Raw genomic sequence first — 17,429 nt, 5'->3', positions numbered from 1 at the left:
CATACTTTGCCAGGCCCAGCTACCTCTACGTATTCCAGTATGTCATTAAGCTGTGCAATTCCTTGCAACAAGTTAGTGTCATTGATAAAATTTTACACAGGTCCAAAGAGCAATTAGGCAAATTCATGGCAGAAGTATCCATTAAGGGCTATTAAATACAAAGAAAGTACATCTGGCCTGGGTAGAGCCTGATCTGCAGGTTGCAGAAGGCTGGGAAATACTCTGAGGGTATATCAATATGTGCCTGTCTCTCTTATACTATCATTTGTATACTAGGCATTTCCTGATGGCTACTCAGGGACAAGATCTTGAGCTTCCAGATGGAGCTGTGGACTGACCTAATATCACTTAGATCATCTCATCTGTCTGTGCAGCAATGCCATCAGCCCACTACTGGCACATAAGATGGCCCCRATGCTGTTTTTCACAAGGACAGATGGGATTTGGAGGCAGCATGAATCCAGACTTGCAGGACAAGCTAGTACAAGGGCAGAACAAATTGTCCATATCTGTTGTCTTGACATTCACAGGCACAGACATGACACAAAGGTCACACTTGTCTTCCAGTGCTCCTGGACCTCACCTAATCCGAGTCATGCTAGAGCATCAGAGCTGCATTGGCCTAGCCTGCAATGAGTGCAGACCCTTCCACAGGACAGGCAATGCCCTCAGAGGTACTCTGGGCATGGGGCACGGCAACGTGGAAGTAACTTGGAAGCAGCCATCTTTTCAAACACCTTTTGCAAACATGCTCTGCAAGCTTCAGCCACAAATCTTGCTGTCTTGCAGGATGCTACCAGTGGATCCTTAGCAGGGTTATGCCACTGAGCAGCAAGAAGGAAGTGTCCTAGGGGGACAGCACGGCCACCACTGTCTTCTGTCCTGGAAACATTCTTTTCTAGAAGAGGCTGGAGAAGCCCATAGGAGACTGTGCTCAGAGTACTTACCAGTGTCTTGTAATCAATCTGCTGTCGGATAAGCTTGTCTTCACTCAGCGAGTATCGGGCTTCCCCGGTGATTGAGTCGATGGGACCCTTTTCCATCTGCTGCTTGATGGCACAGAAGAGGGAGAACAGAGGTTCACCAGCACACTCCTGCAAGGGGTGGAAGAGACAAGAGCCAGGTGAACTAGGAGGAGCAGAGGTGAAAACCTGGAGTCCCAACTGTGTAGCATCTCAGTGATTGCCATAACTTGCCAGCTCCAAGCCACCCAAGGCATGTACATCAGTGGGAATTAGTCTATTCCACACACTCAGCCAATGTTCAACTCCACCAAGTTCTCCCTGAGTTCTTCTAACATGCCAGTGGACTGTCCCTGAAACAACACTTGTTGCCCCCAGGGTAACTCCCCCACTTCTGCAGAGTGAAACCAGCCCCCTTGAGTGCCCTTGCGCAGGCCAAGGGTGTGAGTGCTCTCTAGTAATGCTGGGGTCRGCAGAGACCCATAGGAGCTTCCCAGGTTGTTACTGATGGGTCAGAGCAATGCACTGGAGCAGGTGGTGGGATGGGTCTCAAAGGACCCAGAGACAGTGCTGGGCAGGAAGATGGACCACTGTTGCCCCATCCTGGGTGCCTGGGCAGGACACAGAGTCTCCTGGAGTGCTCCCATGCTGGTACGCGAACAGGGATGCTCTGGAAGGAGCGGCTCCATGACCCAGGGGAGAGATGTGTCACTGAATCCATGTGGTCGCATTGGTGATGTCAGGTGTCTGGGTCCCAGCCTGGGACAGCAGCAAGTAGCCCACAGGCAGAATCCGTGAAGCATCCCCTTCCCTAATTCCTCCCTGCCTTCATTTGTGATATCCCCACTCCTCCTTCCCACACCYTTCTTGACCTCTCCTCTCTTGCTGCCCTCCCTCCCCACATATGCTGCCATGCACCCCTCCCTGTGCTCTCTTCTACTGCTTCCCCTCCCTTTTATCTCTCTGTCCTTCCTCCTCTTCTTCCCACCTATCCTCCCCTATCATGGTGTGTCCCATCTCAGTGGGTGAGGTCATTTTCCTCTGGTGTAAATCCCGGCAAAAACAAGTTAATAATCTGAAGCAAAGCGGCCCCTTTCTCAGGACCTACACCTGTCTCCCACTTAATTAGCTTATCTGCCAGCAGCATATTGCTTCTGTGTGCCTGTCTCTTGCCCTTATCAGGCCCCTGTTCAGGCTAAGGCAAGAAGACAAGTTGCTGGGGGGAGCAGGGGAAGCCTGTTATAAAAGCAGTGCTTTAGAGAGTCACCTCCTTGTATCCTTTCCTTTCAGCTGAAAATGGGAAGCTGATATTAGAGTCACTGGAAATACTTTCCAGGGACCTTCAAAACTTTCCCATGTATTCATCCTTGGGCGGGTTGTACCTGGGGGTTGGGAAGTCTCTGGGGAATGGGGCTGGTCTGTAAAGCCTTCTATTTCCAAGCAGAAGGCAGCTGGACTGTAAGGTGCGGCAATATCTAGCAACTGGCTTGAGAGTGGGTGTGAGGTGCAGAGCCCAGCTCCCTCCAAAAGTCAAGCTCAAAGGATGTCTCAGTTCCATGGACACCTGCATTTTTCTGCTGATGAGCACCCTCTGATGTGATGAGCACTCTGGAAAGCCAGAGCTTCCTCCCACTCCTTTCCCTTTCAATGCTACCCTTTGGATCCCAATTCTACATAGGAGAAAGTCTGACAGACTGCCTCTGTAACAAACAGTCCCTCTTTCTTCTTACTGAATCAGGAGAAAGGCCCTCACTCATTAGACTGGAAGGTTTTGGCCCCAGCTAAACCTCACGAAGAAGCAACCCAAGAAGCAGCTGTTCATCTGGGCATGCTGCTTCTCTTACCTTGAGGAACTTGTACAAAAGGAAGGTGAACCAGTTGGTGAGCATTTTCTCTGCCACAGACTCTGTCCTAAAATCAGTCCAGGAGAAAAAGAGAATGGGAAATGAATTAGTCATGTTGGCCATGTCAAAGGGCTTGGTCAGAGGATCAGCTTTGTCCGTCTTACTGCCCAGATCACTGAGCAACTCATAGACCTATGCAGAGGAGTCAAAAGGTATCAGCATCTCTTTGCCTCCTGCAGGAAGCAAAACAAAGGAAAAATGAGATTGGAGGACTCAGAAGGCTCCAGAGCCTTTTGCTACTCCTGCAGCCATCTCCAAATTCTCCTCTGGTGTTTTAAAAGTGGCTAGGTTACTGTCTTCCCACCCTAACCCATATGTTTGTGGGTTTTTTAGCTCAAGTAGAAGTGGAAAGCAGAAGGTTCAAATGAGGGTAGTATTCTTCCATGAATATGGAGGAGAGTAGTTTTGTATCCCTTCCTCCCATTTAGCCCTATGGAAAGTCCAGCATGGTACATCCAAACATTTCTGCACACCATCAGGGTTAAACATGTTCTAGGGTTTCCTTTTTAGCTTTGGATTTAGGAAACCTTCAGTCAAATCTTTGATGCCCTGAGGASTCTCCTGTGACTAGGCAAGTCCCTGTATGTCTGTTGCTCAGTTTCTCCATCAGTGAAAGGGAGATGACAACAAGTGAGGGAACCTTTTCAGAGGAGCACAGGAAGTCTTACAACATCAGAAATGAGGGGCTTAGAGACATAGACGAGTGAACCTTACAAAAACCAAAGACAGATGGACCCAAGACATCTAAACCACTGGAGAATAGTCATCTGTCATTGATTATCTCCCTGGCATTTGGGACTGATTATACTACCCAGTGTGTCAATGGGGGAAAGGGAGACCATCTCAGAGCTACTCCTGTAACCCATGAATGCTCTGTTCTCAGTCAGGCAAAAATCCATCTCCAGTCCTTAGGGCTAGCTTTCCCCACAGAAGGATGAACTTAAATCCGTAAGTCTGTTCAGGCACCAGTAGCACAGTATAAATCCACGCTGGCTCCAGTGCATGCTTTGGTGTTGTTCCTCTAAGTGCCTGCAGCCAGAATCTTCAAGATCAAAGCAAAAATCCATCTTGGATGAGTATCAGTGGGTTTGCTGGGTCTGGATACCATCAAAGCCACCCAGGGGTTCTTGCTTAGGGCTGCAGTTTGGTTTCTAGGTTCCCTAGTTCTCCAGTGTGAAGTCGATCTTGCTTCCTCTGGAGCCCGAGTCTTTCAAAGGGAAGGGTTTGCACTGTTCGAGTTGTATGCTTGGATGCACCCAGCGACCTCACCTGAAAGCAGTGCCCTGTTACACCAACACAGAACAAGTGACAGTCCCTTACCTAGCTAAATGTGGGTGATCTTTAGCCTGGTTTCCATAGGGATTTCTCTATTCTTGTGGGCACATCTCAATTAGATGGTGGGGATGGCAGGGCAGTGAATAATAGGAGTGCTTGTCATCACACCTTTTCTCTTGCCTGCAGCCAGACAAAGAGGTGATATGGCTCCAGTTCACTAACTCATTAATGCTTTTTTCTGTATTTCTTTTGTCTACAGAGATCATTGCTGTGTCTCTATCTAGAGAGTGCCTCTGTCTGAACAAGCCTTTTTGCTCTGTACTTCCCTCAGTCAGGGTCACCTCAYCACTGTCCCCCTTTGGTCACTGTACAGTCCTTAAGTCCAGCACTTGCCCTGTTTCTCATGGTCTGAGCTCCTCACACAGTGATGCCTCCCAGAGGGGTGTTCTCTGCTGCACTCCCTGATATGACACTCCCAGCTTAGGACACATCGCATGGTACAAACTCAGTATCACAATGAGGAAAAGAGCTGAAAGCCCTGCTGTGCTGTTGATCCCTGCTCTGGCAACTTTGATCCCTTTGAGGCTGGACATCATAGGGGGATGAACCCTGGACACAGATGAAGTGGGAAAACCTTACCAGCCAGAAACCTGCCCCTGCCAACACTCCACAGACCAAAACTGCAGAAGGATGTTGGAAGACCCTCCTCCATCATAGGGAGGCAGAGGAAGCATCAGGTTGAATCTATCTGGTCCAAATAATGGTCTGGGAGCCTAGTACTAAGATCTGAATCCCAAAGCATCAAGCTATTCCCACAGGGCTCTGTTCCAGTGCTGGTCAGTGCAGGGTCTCCTTTTCAGAGTAAAAAAGAAAGAAAAAAGAAAAGACACATCTAACTTCTCCTTGTGCTTTCAAAGTTTGGCACAGTGGAGGTGGCTTCTTTGTTCACCCGCTCCTCTTCCAAAGGCCACATTGCATTTCCAACAAAGAGGACTGGGGTGAGGAAAGAGCTGGATGAAGGGGAAATAGGGAAGATGGGATGCTCAGGAGAAGACAGGAATGAAAGGCCAGGGAAGATAAAGAGATAGAGAAAGGGGGAGAGAAAGGAGAAAATGAAGGGATGGAAGAGTTGGAAGGAGGCAGTGCAATCACAGGAGAAGCTCAGAGAGGAACTGCAGGGAATGATAATGGGGAGGTTGCCAGCCAGTCTGTAAGCCTGAAATTACATCAGGGAGTTAACTGACACCAAAGCAAAATCCAGTCTCTGCCCCTGGCTTTGCTGCCCTGTGTACCAAGAGGTGCCTGCCACTCCTCTTCTTGCTGGTGCTCCATGGTGGGCAGCATGCCAAATGAAAACCCTCCCAGCAGGCCTAATAGACCTCTCCCCTGCCTGAGCCATCCACTGTAATCAGCACAGAGTCCCTCAAAAATAGATCTGAGCAGTGGCAAAGGCCATCCACCCCCTGTCAGTGATGCCAGGGGAAATCTGAAACCAGTAGACTCCCCCTGGTTTTACTTAGGGTCTTGGTTTGAATCAGGAAGGCTGGTTCAGACTGTGGGAAGGAGGAGCTGAATGTGATCCTAAAGGAAGAAGATGAAGCATTTCCCTAGGCAGGGAAAGCATATTAGTCACAGAGCAGTAGAAGTACCTTTGTAATTCAAGGGGTTGCATGCAACCCTGGAGTTTAGACCTTAGATCTGGCTAAGAAGCACTGACCTGGACTTGTGYTCTTTATGAAACCATTTCTATTGCCCTGGTCAGCTTTGCCTCCTGATTTCAACCAGTTTCCAAAGCCAGTGCTCAGGGAGAGGCAGGAGATCCCATAACTACAGCTGAAGAAGACTCTCTATTCATCTGTAGTTATGTCAGGAACAAAAACATGGCAGGACAGTCCATGTCCCAGGCAGGAGAAGGCAGATGTTCCCCACACACAGCAGAGTATAATACAGCCTCTCCTATGTGATATACTTCTATAGGTCCTACATGATACAATTGGAGACATTCAGGTCAAAAGGAAGTATAGGTATAAATGAAGTATTAATAACTTCTTCAGTGTGCAAAGAGTTCAAAATGAGCAGTATGAGGCTCYTTCTGCCTCTGCTAGCCTTTCTGGAAGACTGACATTAAAATCCAAAGATGGTGCAGTAGTACCACATTTARTCGCTGATTGCTTTAGTGGTTAGGGAAGAAATGGAGCAAGATCGCTGGTCACACTTGCTGAARGGGAAGGAAATGCAGATAGGATTTCAGGAAGGAAGAACAGTGTYCTTTAAGGGAAGGAATCTTATGTTGGGAAGTCCTAAATGATACCAGAGAGTGCTGAACCAGTAATGGAGAGAAAATTCAGCGTTCATTCAGTCCTACTTGTCTTATTCACCTCCCTCTACAAACTGCTTTGTGTCAGACTTACAGGGTTGTGGGAACTCYATACTGCCCTGATTTCACACCCTGCTGCACAAACCAAAACCCAACAGATTGGCTTGTGCAGCAAAAGGAGACTATCATGCTTGTGCTAGACAGTGGGGCGAACACTGACCAGCCCCACTCAGTGCAGCCCCAGGCACCTGGAGYCACTTACCTCCGGAGCAGCAGTTTAGGGTGGTTCTTGCTCTCCAGATTTTTGTCAATGAGGTCAGCCAAGAGCTGCTTGAGAACATCAGTAGCGTACTCGAGCTTGCTCTGCAGCACAGTCATGATGAGTGAGGCCACGTTGCCGCGGTCCCGCATGGAGAAGCTGCGCTGGGACTCCAGCGTGCGGATGAAGGACAGTAGGAAAACCTTGTTATTGATGAGCTGGGCAAAGAGCTTCAGGCCTTTCTCCACCCTCTCCTGACGATAGCCAGGGACCTGCACAAGAAGAAAAGGAGGTCAAACCATCCCCTCACTGCCCGCTGTCATGCCACTACCAAATAGGTCATAATTCCCCTTTTCCACCTCTCTGCCCTCAATTTTCCAGTTCCTCCAAGTCAGCCCATGCAAACACAGACTTCAACATGGAGCAGAAGTCAGGTCTGAGTCAGGGAAAAGGCAAAGCTGCTACAATAGCAAAGAAAATTAAAAAAAAAAAAAGTCTTGAATCTAGCAGGTAGGTGAGTCCTCCCAGAGCTGGGACCTGTTTTGGACAGAAGGATGTGCAGTACTCCCCTGTGCTTGGGAAGTCAGATGGTCTGGAGACAGAGAAGTTGGTGAGTCTCTGATGCATTCCTCAGTAGTGAAAGACTGGTGAACTAGCTTTTATACTGGACCTCAGCCCTGGACCTTGGAGTCCACACTGTCTACAGAGAGGTCTACCCTGCCCGGTCCTTCTAGCTCTGGACAAAAATGGAGCCATGGGTGTACTCCATCCTTTTATCTGCTGCACCAATGCAGTCCTAATTGGAGAACCCCAAACTCGTTCATCAGTGATGCTGGAGCTGTCTCAGACCTTCAAAAAGCTTCCCTGGAAGTTGGAGAGCCACACCGCAGAGTACACATGCCATGGATGCATGTATGCATCAATAACCACCCAGCTCTGGCACTTCAATCAAACACAATTTTATGTGCTTAAATACCCAAGTAATGCAAGGCTGCTTTGGGGGGTCATTACTTTTTTATTCCAGAAATTAGAGATCTTAACTCTTTTTGCATACAGCAAATAAAATTACTTATTAAATATATACAGACAACCATCAAAAAAACACTACCACCCATCCTGCTAATAATTATTTTTAGCTCACTTGCTTGAACATTTAATATTGCCTACCCCCAGGCTATTATGGAGAATTAAAAAAAAAAGAAAAGAAAAGAAAAATAAAGTATTTTGTACTGCATCTTGAAGCAGTTAATTAGCTAGAAATAAATAAGACTTGCTCACTGCAAACTCTGTGCTGGGGCCTTTTCCAAATAAATAACATTGGTGGATTCCTAGGCAAGTAACTCTTGGCATTGTTTTGTTGTTGTTGTTGTTTGTTTTAACTCCTAGGTGCTACAGAGCAGAGAACAGAATGAGAACTGCCCTTCCTGCTTTGTCAATAGCCAAAGATGTTGAAATTGAAAGAACTGTTGTAGCTTTACAGAGTATTGGGGGGTGAGGGAGGGATGGAAAGATGTATGAAAAAAAAGGGAAGAAGAGATCAAAGGTGGCTGATTGAAATATTAGCTCATAAGGGCTGGATGTTTTCTTAAGGTTCAGTGGCCTCGATAAAACCTTTGTGTGTTATATCTCTCTGCTTGTACCTGCGTATGGGCACATCCATGCTAAAAACTGTAGGGGCCAGACACTACTCTGTGGTCATCTGACTGCGGTTAGTGAATATAGGGGTTGAAATGGGTCCTGCGTGTGATGAAAGTACTTGTGTGTGTGTGTGTGTGTGTGTGCATGTGTATATGAGCGAGAGCGAAATTCATCACCCCTCATCTCTTGTGTTAATTCTGTGAAGCTGCCAAGCTACTCTTCTTGAGTGAAACCAAGGCCACCCCACCTGCACCCTGAAAGTGAACCCCTACAATAGTCCCTGTGCAACACAACCTCCTGTCCATCCCCACAAGACCTCACCACTTCTCTTTACTTGCTCATGAGCAGAGGGTGGCTGGCCTCATCAGTACTGCTGCCAGACAGCTTTTTTAATGGTTCTCCCTATATAGTTTGATGAAGTTTGGCCCTCCCAAAGAGAAGGAGCAAAGAATAGCAGGCACCTCTAATTACACAGCCAGCCAAGCACGGTATTGCCTCTGCCAGCTCCTGCTCTTCAACTCTGCCAGCTAACCCCAGTCTTGGCCTCAGGCAGTTCCTCACTAGCCCATGCCAAAGCCTCTCTGAAGCGTAGAGTTTGCCAAAGACTTTGCAGAGAGTTCAGCCAAGGACCTCCCTGGACTTGGCTGTGGTATATCCCCAGCTACTCCAGCCCAGGTATCCCTAGAGCAGAGCCTGYCCATCCTGCCAAGCCCTGAACCAGTTTTGTAGCACAGACTCCTTCAGCGGGAACTCACCCAAGACCTGTCAAACTCACTGTTGCCAGGAAGCTAATGCAGGCAATGTGCAGACCTCTACAGTGGTGGGCAACTTCTCCCCATCCTCYCACCCCTGGCTGCGGAGACTCAAGGTGGAGGAGGCATATGTGAGCAGTGTGTGGTCAGACAGACGCGGTGGGTTTCTGACCYCTCTGCAAACCACAGAGCCCTGCAGCTACAGAGCACAGCAAATGCGAACCTCCTCTGGTGACTGTCCATCATTTTTATAGGTGTTGCCAAGGAAAAGGGTCTCTGGGTAGTGTCAGCATCAGCAAAGCTGTCATGACACAGACAGCTCTGCAACTTTGCTATAAGCCCTTTTCTCAGGCCCCTGTTTAGCTGCAACTAATAAATCCAGTTTCAAAACCAAACCCCAAGAGGATGGAGACACAGGAGGGACTGAATATGGTGGACCTAGCGCACACAAATCTATGGGACTCTTCCAAATAGGTGAGTGATCAGGCAGCACACCAGAATTTAACATCTAAGATACCAACAATCATCATCCCCWTCCCATTCAAACATTTTATGAGGAGCTGTTTTGTCTCTGGTAAGACACAGCATTGTAAGCCACCAGGTCCATGGCACAACATCTCTTACATTCAGGGCAGAACAGGGAGGAATGARATGACCCAGCAGCTGGAGATGCTGATTTCATACCTCCAGATCTCTCAGGACTGGGTGGTCTTCAATGCCAGGGAAAAGCACCCTCATGGTGTAGGTTCGGTAATCGAGGAAAGGGATCCCGGCTCCATCGAGGTCACTTGTCAGTTCGTGAATATCTGTCTGCAGCTCTGCAAAAGCTGACACAAAAATGACCCATTCATGTAGCAATGACAGTACAGTTCTCGCTCACCATAATGAGAAAGGCCCTCAGGCCCATATGTGTCTTGGAAAAACTGAGATTAGGATAMAAGTGGAGAAGCAACATGTGGAGAGGAAGGTTGAAAAGAGCAGTCTCACCTTTCCCATCACGCAGCCTTTCCCCAGGGCCAAGGGCCAAGACTGCCCCTGGACTTAGAAAATGCAGTTAGGATGGGACTGAGCAAGGCTGGTTACTTAGTGAAAATGGGCAAAGCCAGACCTAGATCTAGGCTTGAGCCAGACCCAAAGGGTTCAACACTGGGGTTCTTTGGTGATAATTCGGCTCCAAGCTTTGTGACTGGATTCCTCTCTCCAGTGGACACTGACACATCTTGTACCTTAAATGAGCTAAGCTTTCATATTCAAAGGTAGTGGTTGATTTTGGTGGATCAGACTAACCCTAAGCCAGATCTGTGTGACATTTCAGGACAGGAGAACCTCTATCTGACCTCTCCCTATTAAGGTTCTCTTTAAAAATAAAATAAATAATACAAACAAAAAGGTTCTCCTCAGCTTTCCTTCCTCATCCTACCTTCTTTGCACTCCAGTGCAACCCTAGACTCCAGGTTGTCCATCTGCATCTGCAGACGCTTAAGGGTCAGGTCGCTCTCTCGGGACTTGCGCTTGTACGCAATCAGCACAGCCACAATGAAGATGATGAGCAGGCCACCAGCCACAGCAATGCTGACAATAGCWGGCAAGCTGAGAGGGCTGTCTGGAGAGATGTAGACCATCCCTGGGGAGAACTCCATTCCTCCTACTCGAGCCTGGAGGGAAGGTAGGAAACAGATTGCAATAAACTAGTGCATTAAAACTCCCAAACAAGCAGAAACACAGAGGAACGCCACCCCCCCCCCCAACTAAGGCTGTTGTGCAAGACAAACTCATACAATAGCATATGAATGGTGACCTCCCCTTGTCTCCCAAGCTAAACAGGGCACAAATACCTGGATGGAGAATGGCTGAAAACACCTGAAATGCCAGGTAGAATCAGTTGATTCTGAGCTCTGGTGGTAGAGAAAAATGGGAACCAGATGGGAACCAGATCAACAAAAGGCTTTCAGTGAGACAAATCTTACTAGTCCCAGCGCCCTTAGTTTTCCATCTCTTCCTCCACAGGCCATGTGGATCTTGGGCAAGGCCTGATGGGTCCTAACCTCATTATGGGACAGGGGACATCAAAAGTGGGCAGTTGGCACAGCAGCACTCAGGGTAGAAGGATGAAGAAATCACAGAGACACAATTCGCTTTTAAAAACTAAAGTTGAGAAAACTGTATCTGGAAGCCACTGGGATAGGGGGGGGAAAAAAAAAAAGAACCTGGCAATTCCATGCCCTTTGCAATTCCTCTCCTAACCACATGTTTTGGTTTGTTCCATTGGTAAAGTGACTTCAGATGGTCACCAGCTGGGCAGAGAGCAGAAGACGGCTSTCTGCTCTCCATGAGCTCCCAGAGGTTCCCAGGGCTCCTGCCWGTGTCTGGGACAAGCTGCTGTGCGAAGGCTGTGCTCTCAACAGCCGAAAAGAAACCTGCAGGCGGTGCTGCTGCATGCAGAACAAAACAGTCTGCTGAGGCAAGTCTGCTGGGAACCCATCTTTACAACATGAGTTCTGTTCAGTACAACATGAGTTCAAACAGTAATCCCACTGGGTGATGCTTGTTCAAGGCTACCACAACACTGTTCAAGGCTATCTGTAAACTCAACTGGGGTAGGTCTTTCCTAGGGCAAATCTGCCCTGACCAAATATAAGTGCTTGCCTTAGGATGAGACAAATTGTGTCCTGACCACCATTTGACCATCTCTCCACTCACTATRCAAAAAGTCCAGGGTAACTTTTCCAGATGTATGTTCCTACATTAAACATCCACACTCAGTCAGATGCACTATACGTCTTCATTGCAGACCTTCTCCACCCGGTTACTCATAGACCTTTCTCATTTCATTTCTTGCTTCTGGATTTAAGTGGATCTTTGTTGGCCTTTGCCCAGGCCTTTTCTTCTTTTTTTTTTTCCCTGTCTTTCAAGTATTTAACTCTCTCATTGTAAAAATGATAGCTGAACTAGAGCAGGAGTATGGTGACATCAATGTGTTGCTGTCACTAATTGTTCCTTCCCTTAAAATAAACTCAGTGTTGCAATGGTTAATTCAGTCCCACAGTCCCCTCTCTCAGATCTAGGCCACATCACTTAGCAGGAAAGGGTTTGTTAAGCAATTTGCTCAAGGTCACACAGTAAGTCACTGGCAGAAGCAGGCAGAGGACCTGGGAGAGCTACCTGTCAATTATCCTGACATCAGAGTGACATTCATGGGAAATACAGGGAGACATTTTGTACCAACTCGAGTAACAGAAATGATTTGTCATGCTGGAGGAGGCATTTCCCAGCCCAGCTGTCYTCCTGGTAAATTCCAGATGCAAAGTCCATCCTTGAAAGTTGGCTTCCACTGCAGGTAACGTTCTGTGTTTGRTTCTCAGCCCAGACACTGTCAAAGAGTTGCCTCAGTGTTGGCTATTTAAAGACAAATCTGTAACTTGCACCTAACACTGATGTTCATTAACAGGCTTCAGCACAATCATCTTCCCAAGTTTCTAACAGAATCTCTTGTTTGACCAGCTTCCACAAAACAGCTTTTTTTTTTTTTTTTCTATGACTTCACTTGACCTGTCCCAAGCTGCAGGAACAGGGGAGTTTTCACAGCTGATAAGGCCTGGCTCTGTGTTMACCATCCCCTGATCCCCAGGGATTGATTACTGCTCACCTGACTTTGGGTTTTCTCTCCCCAGCATTGGCTTTGTCAATCTCTGACTAACCATATGTTTAATTACATGCATGAAAATGATAGGGAACATATATTGCCATGTTCAAAAGCTTTGGAATTCACAGAGAAAAAATCTCTCGCTTCGTTACTGCTTCTCTTGGAGTGTCTTAATGTGCTTTACAATGAAACAAGAGCCACAGTATATTTGCATAGCTGAGAAAGATTATTATCTCTATTTTCCAGATGACAGACTTTGGCAGAGAGAAGTTAAGTAGCCAATACAAGGTCTCTCAACACATCAGCAGTAGTCACAAACAGGACCCGGGATGGTCATCATGAGCTCTCTATTTTCAAGAAGTTTCCAGAAAACTCTCTTTTTCAAAGAACCCATGCAGTGTGTCTCCACCAACTCTAAAAATCTCATTGCATTGAAATAAATAAATGTATAACAGATACAGATTTGGRAGGGGAATAGAGAGGTGGAAAGAAGCTGATGACAGGCAATGAGGAACATTGATCATCCATATGTGTGATATCAGTTATTATACTCTGTTTTGTTTCCACCCACAGCTCTGTACAACTCAGATGATTTTGCTGATGTGCTGTTTATCAAGCAACAGCACTGAGGCATGCAAATTACTGAGAAGAAAGTAAAGGAGGAGTGCATAAATCAATGGAGAGAGGAGGAGAAGCTCCCTCCAATATAATCACTATGGTCATTTTTCATACATCCCAGGAAGTATATGCAAGATTACATTAAGTTATACAGATGTCAAACCCTTGGACTTCAGTCACACTAGAGTCCATATCCTGCATGCTTATTCTCCTACCGAAAAGCAAATTTTAACCACCTGCATGTTGGTAATTGCTGGGGACAGTGCTGAATTTAACACAGTGTGTCACGTAGGGAATATTTTACATATATGAATTCATGTGAACATCTGGTGTTCATACAGTCTGTATGAAGAAAGAAGATAAGCAAGCTTTCCTGAAGGACTTTGATTATGAGAGGTCCCTCACTGTCCATAAGGATCTCCAAGTTACTCCTCTGGGACTAATGGGGGTTTTACATCAAGAAGGGACCACAAACCTTGTGGGATCTATGGAAGACAAATGGTGATGCAAACTCCCAGGAGATCTTTGCCAGCTCCTCAGCATTGGCATGCCCTTCCCACCTGCCCAAGACAGAAAGGCTGAGGTTCAAGCACCACTTACCATCACCTTGTGCCGTCCGATGAGGTTTGGGGACTCACAAAGCAGCTGTACGTCTGATACAGTCACCACACAGGGCTTCTCACCAACTAGAACRGTGTAGTTCAGCTTGGCATTCCCTCCCGCCACTGGTGGGATGAGGTTCTTGCCCTGAATGGAAAGGAATATCATCCCCCCCACCCCCMAAAAAAATCACGTCAGCAAAGAGTTTGCCTTCCACAACTGGTTTGCTCCTGTGACACAAGYGTTAACATTGCACATAACATTCCTGGTTCACCCTTCACTAACTTAGCAAGGAACAGCCAACCTAGAAAAGTGATGCAGAGGACAATATGGATGGGTACAGACCATTATTGGTCAAAACAGCCTACCCTCCTTGTCTCTCTCTGGTAGTAATGGGGAAATATTGCAGATAAGTCCTGCACAAACAGGCCATCACAAGACATATTCAGACAAATAAAATAGGCCCCTTTTCAAATRTGCAAAAAGATATTCTTGCATACACAATCACCTCTTTGCGTATGCAACACATACAAGTGCTGATATGGAAATGTTCAGTCATAAAATTCCTTCTTTCTCTTGCTGTCCAGTTTACAGAAATGACAAAGGGCTGGTGTGGGATTTGCCTGGGGTGAGAGAAAATTCTCTAAAACCCCAAGAAGAGATAGACATGGGTATGTTATTGTCAGTCCTGCTGCCGTGGTGGAAAATGTTCTCTGGTGAACAGCAATGGATGCAAATTTAGTTTGCACGCAAGTAGTTACAGAAGGAGTTTATATTTGCTTTAATTATGGATAAGGATGCACTGGGTTATTGACAGGTTCTTGGCAGTGAATGGTGTGGTGTAGTCAGATGGTGACTCTCATAAGGCCCTGCTGGATGCAGTGAGATGATGGTTGGAGTGCTGTGAGTGGAAGAAATCTCTGGGACATGTTCAGGACACCACTGTGATTAGGGGGTCCTGGCAGACATGGCAGAACAAAAGGCAGAACATGTTTGACATCGTCTTTGKTCCCCATCTTACCTTCAGTATAATGGGACTTCCTGGCTTCAGCTCCAGTATCCCCGAGGGACTGAAAACCTCAAAGACTGGGTTTGGATAGTAGGTGAAGTTGGTTTTGTTGAGGATCAGCAAGGACTGCACATTGTCCAGAATGAAGCCAAACTCCTCTGGACGCTCRGCTAGCTCAGACTGGTGATTGGGGTCAACGGCCAGTGCTGGAGCTTGGCAGGTCATCTCCGTGGAGTTCTGCACCTCACAGTTCTGGAAGGAGAAACCCAACACAAGGAGATTTTACCAAAAATGCCCCCAGCCCTACTGGTGTACATATACATCCCAAAGAAATASTAGTCTACATACTGCCACAGGACAGTGAGGAACAGATCTTCATGGTTATCATGATACAGGATGGTGCACCACTGCTTCAAAGCATACCCCATTCCCAGAAAGAGATCAAGGCTGGGAAGGGATTAGGAAAGTTTTGCTGGGACAGGTGTGTGGAGCAATTTTAACTGCAATTTGTCATGCTGTATGTCTTCCCYGAGGGAGGTCAGCTTTTGGGGTTACCAGTATCAGCATCTTCCCTTAACCCTGTTTCCTTCTAGAAACAGAAAGTTCTTCCTTTTTTGTGCAGCAGAGGCTAGTCAAAGCTACACTATCATTCCAAAATTAGCTCTCATACTCTGGGGATCACTCCAAAACTGCAGTGAAARCTCAGTTTTGGCCAAGATTCCTGTCTGTAAACATCATTTTGCCTGAAATGTAGCCCAGGAAGCTGGGCTGGTAAAGATACTGGAGAGTAGTTTCCAGGAGATCTTGAAGTTCAGTGACAGCCCTGCCATAGACCTGCTTTTTGTATACTAAAGGTAATAGGTTGTGAAAGGTATTTTATCCCCTAACTCCCATTTAAAAGAGTTAGCACAATGCATCCTGGTCTCACCTGAAACCACTCAGCTCTATGGGGAAACAACACCCTTGTCCCAGCTGTGCTTGATGCGAGAATCTTCTCCAAAGGTCACTGGTATCTCCAGTGTTGAGAGCACACTCAGCATCACAGCTAGCACAGCTCAAGTGCTAATATTGCTTCAGCTCAACTCARTAGAGAGAGAAGTGACTTGGACCAAGCCGAATTCATGTTGTATATTAAGTTCATTGTTRTTTGTTGCAATAACTTTTACTAAGTAAAGAGCACCAGAAAAGCACCAGTTCACTCAGTTGCTCATCTACTAGGTTAGGACATGACCGGGTGCAAAGACATTGAGGTTCACCAGTACAAACCCACTCGGCCATAGAGAGCAGCCCATGTCTGCTTTATGTCCAGGAACTGGGTCTGTGTATTTCCACATGTAAAACTGGTGGGCAGTTCTCCATGGGCATGTGTGAGATTAGAACAGGCTTCATGAGCTGCACAATGGCATGATTGTTTGAGACCACTATGTCAGGCAAGAGCTGGAGTCTGCGGGCAGAATAAGATGATGTTGTGCAGACTTCTAATCCTGCAAAGCATCTAGAAAAGTGTTTTGCAGTGCTGTACTTGGAAATACAACACRTTYCCAATACATACGTRCATACATACATACATAACCAGCTGCCCCAGCATTGTTCCAGAGTTCATGAGGGRCAGGAGGATTTCCAGTCAGGAWTGACACTGGRATTGCTTGCTCTATTCCTGCAGTCCAGTCTCAAATGCTTGGCATATCACAGGCCAAACCATGAAAGACCCAGAAACCAGCCTCAAAAGGTATTTCCTTGAATTGGTGGGGTATGAAAGGTGATCAAAGTTAATTGGATTTGGCTTTATGGAAGGCAGATAGTTCATGGCAAAACTGGGATRAGATATAGGTATGGAGACACCTAAACTTAGGTCTCTTAATCTGCAAACTACAGACTATAAATAAATCTACCCAATATTCCTTCATTCTCTTTTTGGATGTACCACAGATTCACTATTGTTCATGTGATAGTGGGCTATTTTAGGTAATGTCTGTCTGTGGAGTGCTTTGAGATCCTCTGTGAAGAGTGCTAGAGAAGACCAGGGATTAATTTTACAACCTGAGAGTTGCAGAGGAGCTGGTGGTCTTTCACTGACAGGGCTAAAAAGGCAGAGCAACAACAAGAAAATTCTGTCTTTCTTCTTCCTACAGGTCCCTGCCAAGTGCCAGCAACGCTGTTACTACCAGAAATCTGCTTGCTTAAAAAAGGGTGATGAAGAAATTAGYCTGCACTTCCTGAGACCCCTTCCAATAACAAACATCTCTAATTGATCAGGAACTAAGGGGCTTTTCTCAGCCTCCATCTGCCATCCCTCTCCGCACTGCTCAGCTGGTCACTGCAATAAGCTAGGCAGCCCTTCCTTCATCAGCCCTCAAAGCTTTTATGATGAGCTGAACTGGAGCAGYGCTGCTCGGGCCAGCTCAAAAACCTTCTGTGCTTAGAAATCTTCATGGCAGAGGTAGGGAGTCTG

The 17,429-nt window shown here is 46.7% G+C and overlaps 1 protein-coding gene across 1 annotated transcript in view; it reads right to left on the bottom strand.

The window, feature by feature from the left end:
• Window positions 1–17,429, bottom strand: part of PLXNA4 (plexin A4) — a 438,326-nt gene that overhangs the window by 39,869 nt on the left and 381,028 nt on the right. The window contains exons 17-23 of the mRNA XM_026091208.1: window positions 14,990–15,229; window positions 13,969–14,115; window positions 10,528–10,762; window positions 9,792–9,934; window positions 6,721–6,989; window positions 2,807–2,873; window positions 948–1,094 (exon numbers count right to left, since the gene is read on the bottom strand). Coding sequence (XP_025946993.1) covers window positions 948–1,094; window positions 2,807–2,873; window positions 6,721–6,989; window positions 9,792–9,934; window positions 10,528–10,762; window positions 13,969–14,115; window positions 14,990–15,229 — 1,248 coding nt within the window. The remainder of the gene's footprint in view (window positions 1–947; window positions 1,095–2,806; window positions 2,874–6,720; window positions 6,990–9,791; window positions 9,935–10,527; window positions 10,763–13,968; window positions 14,116–14,989; window positions 15,230–17,429) is intronic.

Source organism: Apteryx rowi, unplaced genomic scaffold, assembly GCF_003343035.1.
Source record: "Apteryx rowi isolate R43461 unplaced genomic scaffold, aptRow1 scaffold_9, whole genome shotgun sequence".
NCBI lineage: Eukaryota > Metazoa > Chordata > Aves > Apterygiformes > Apterygidae > Apteryx > Apteryx rowi.
The sequence above is the reverse complement of the archived record's forward strand: the minus strand, read 5'-3'. Positions and strand labels throughout refer to the sequence as shown.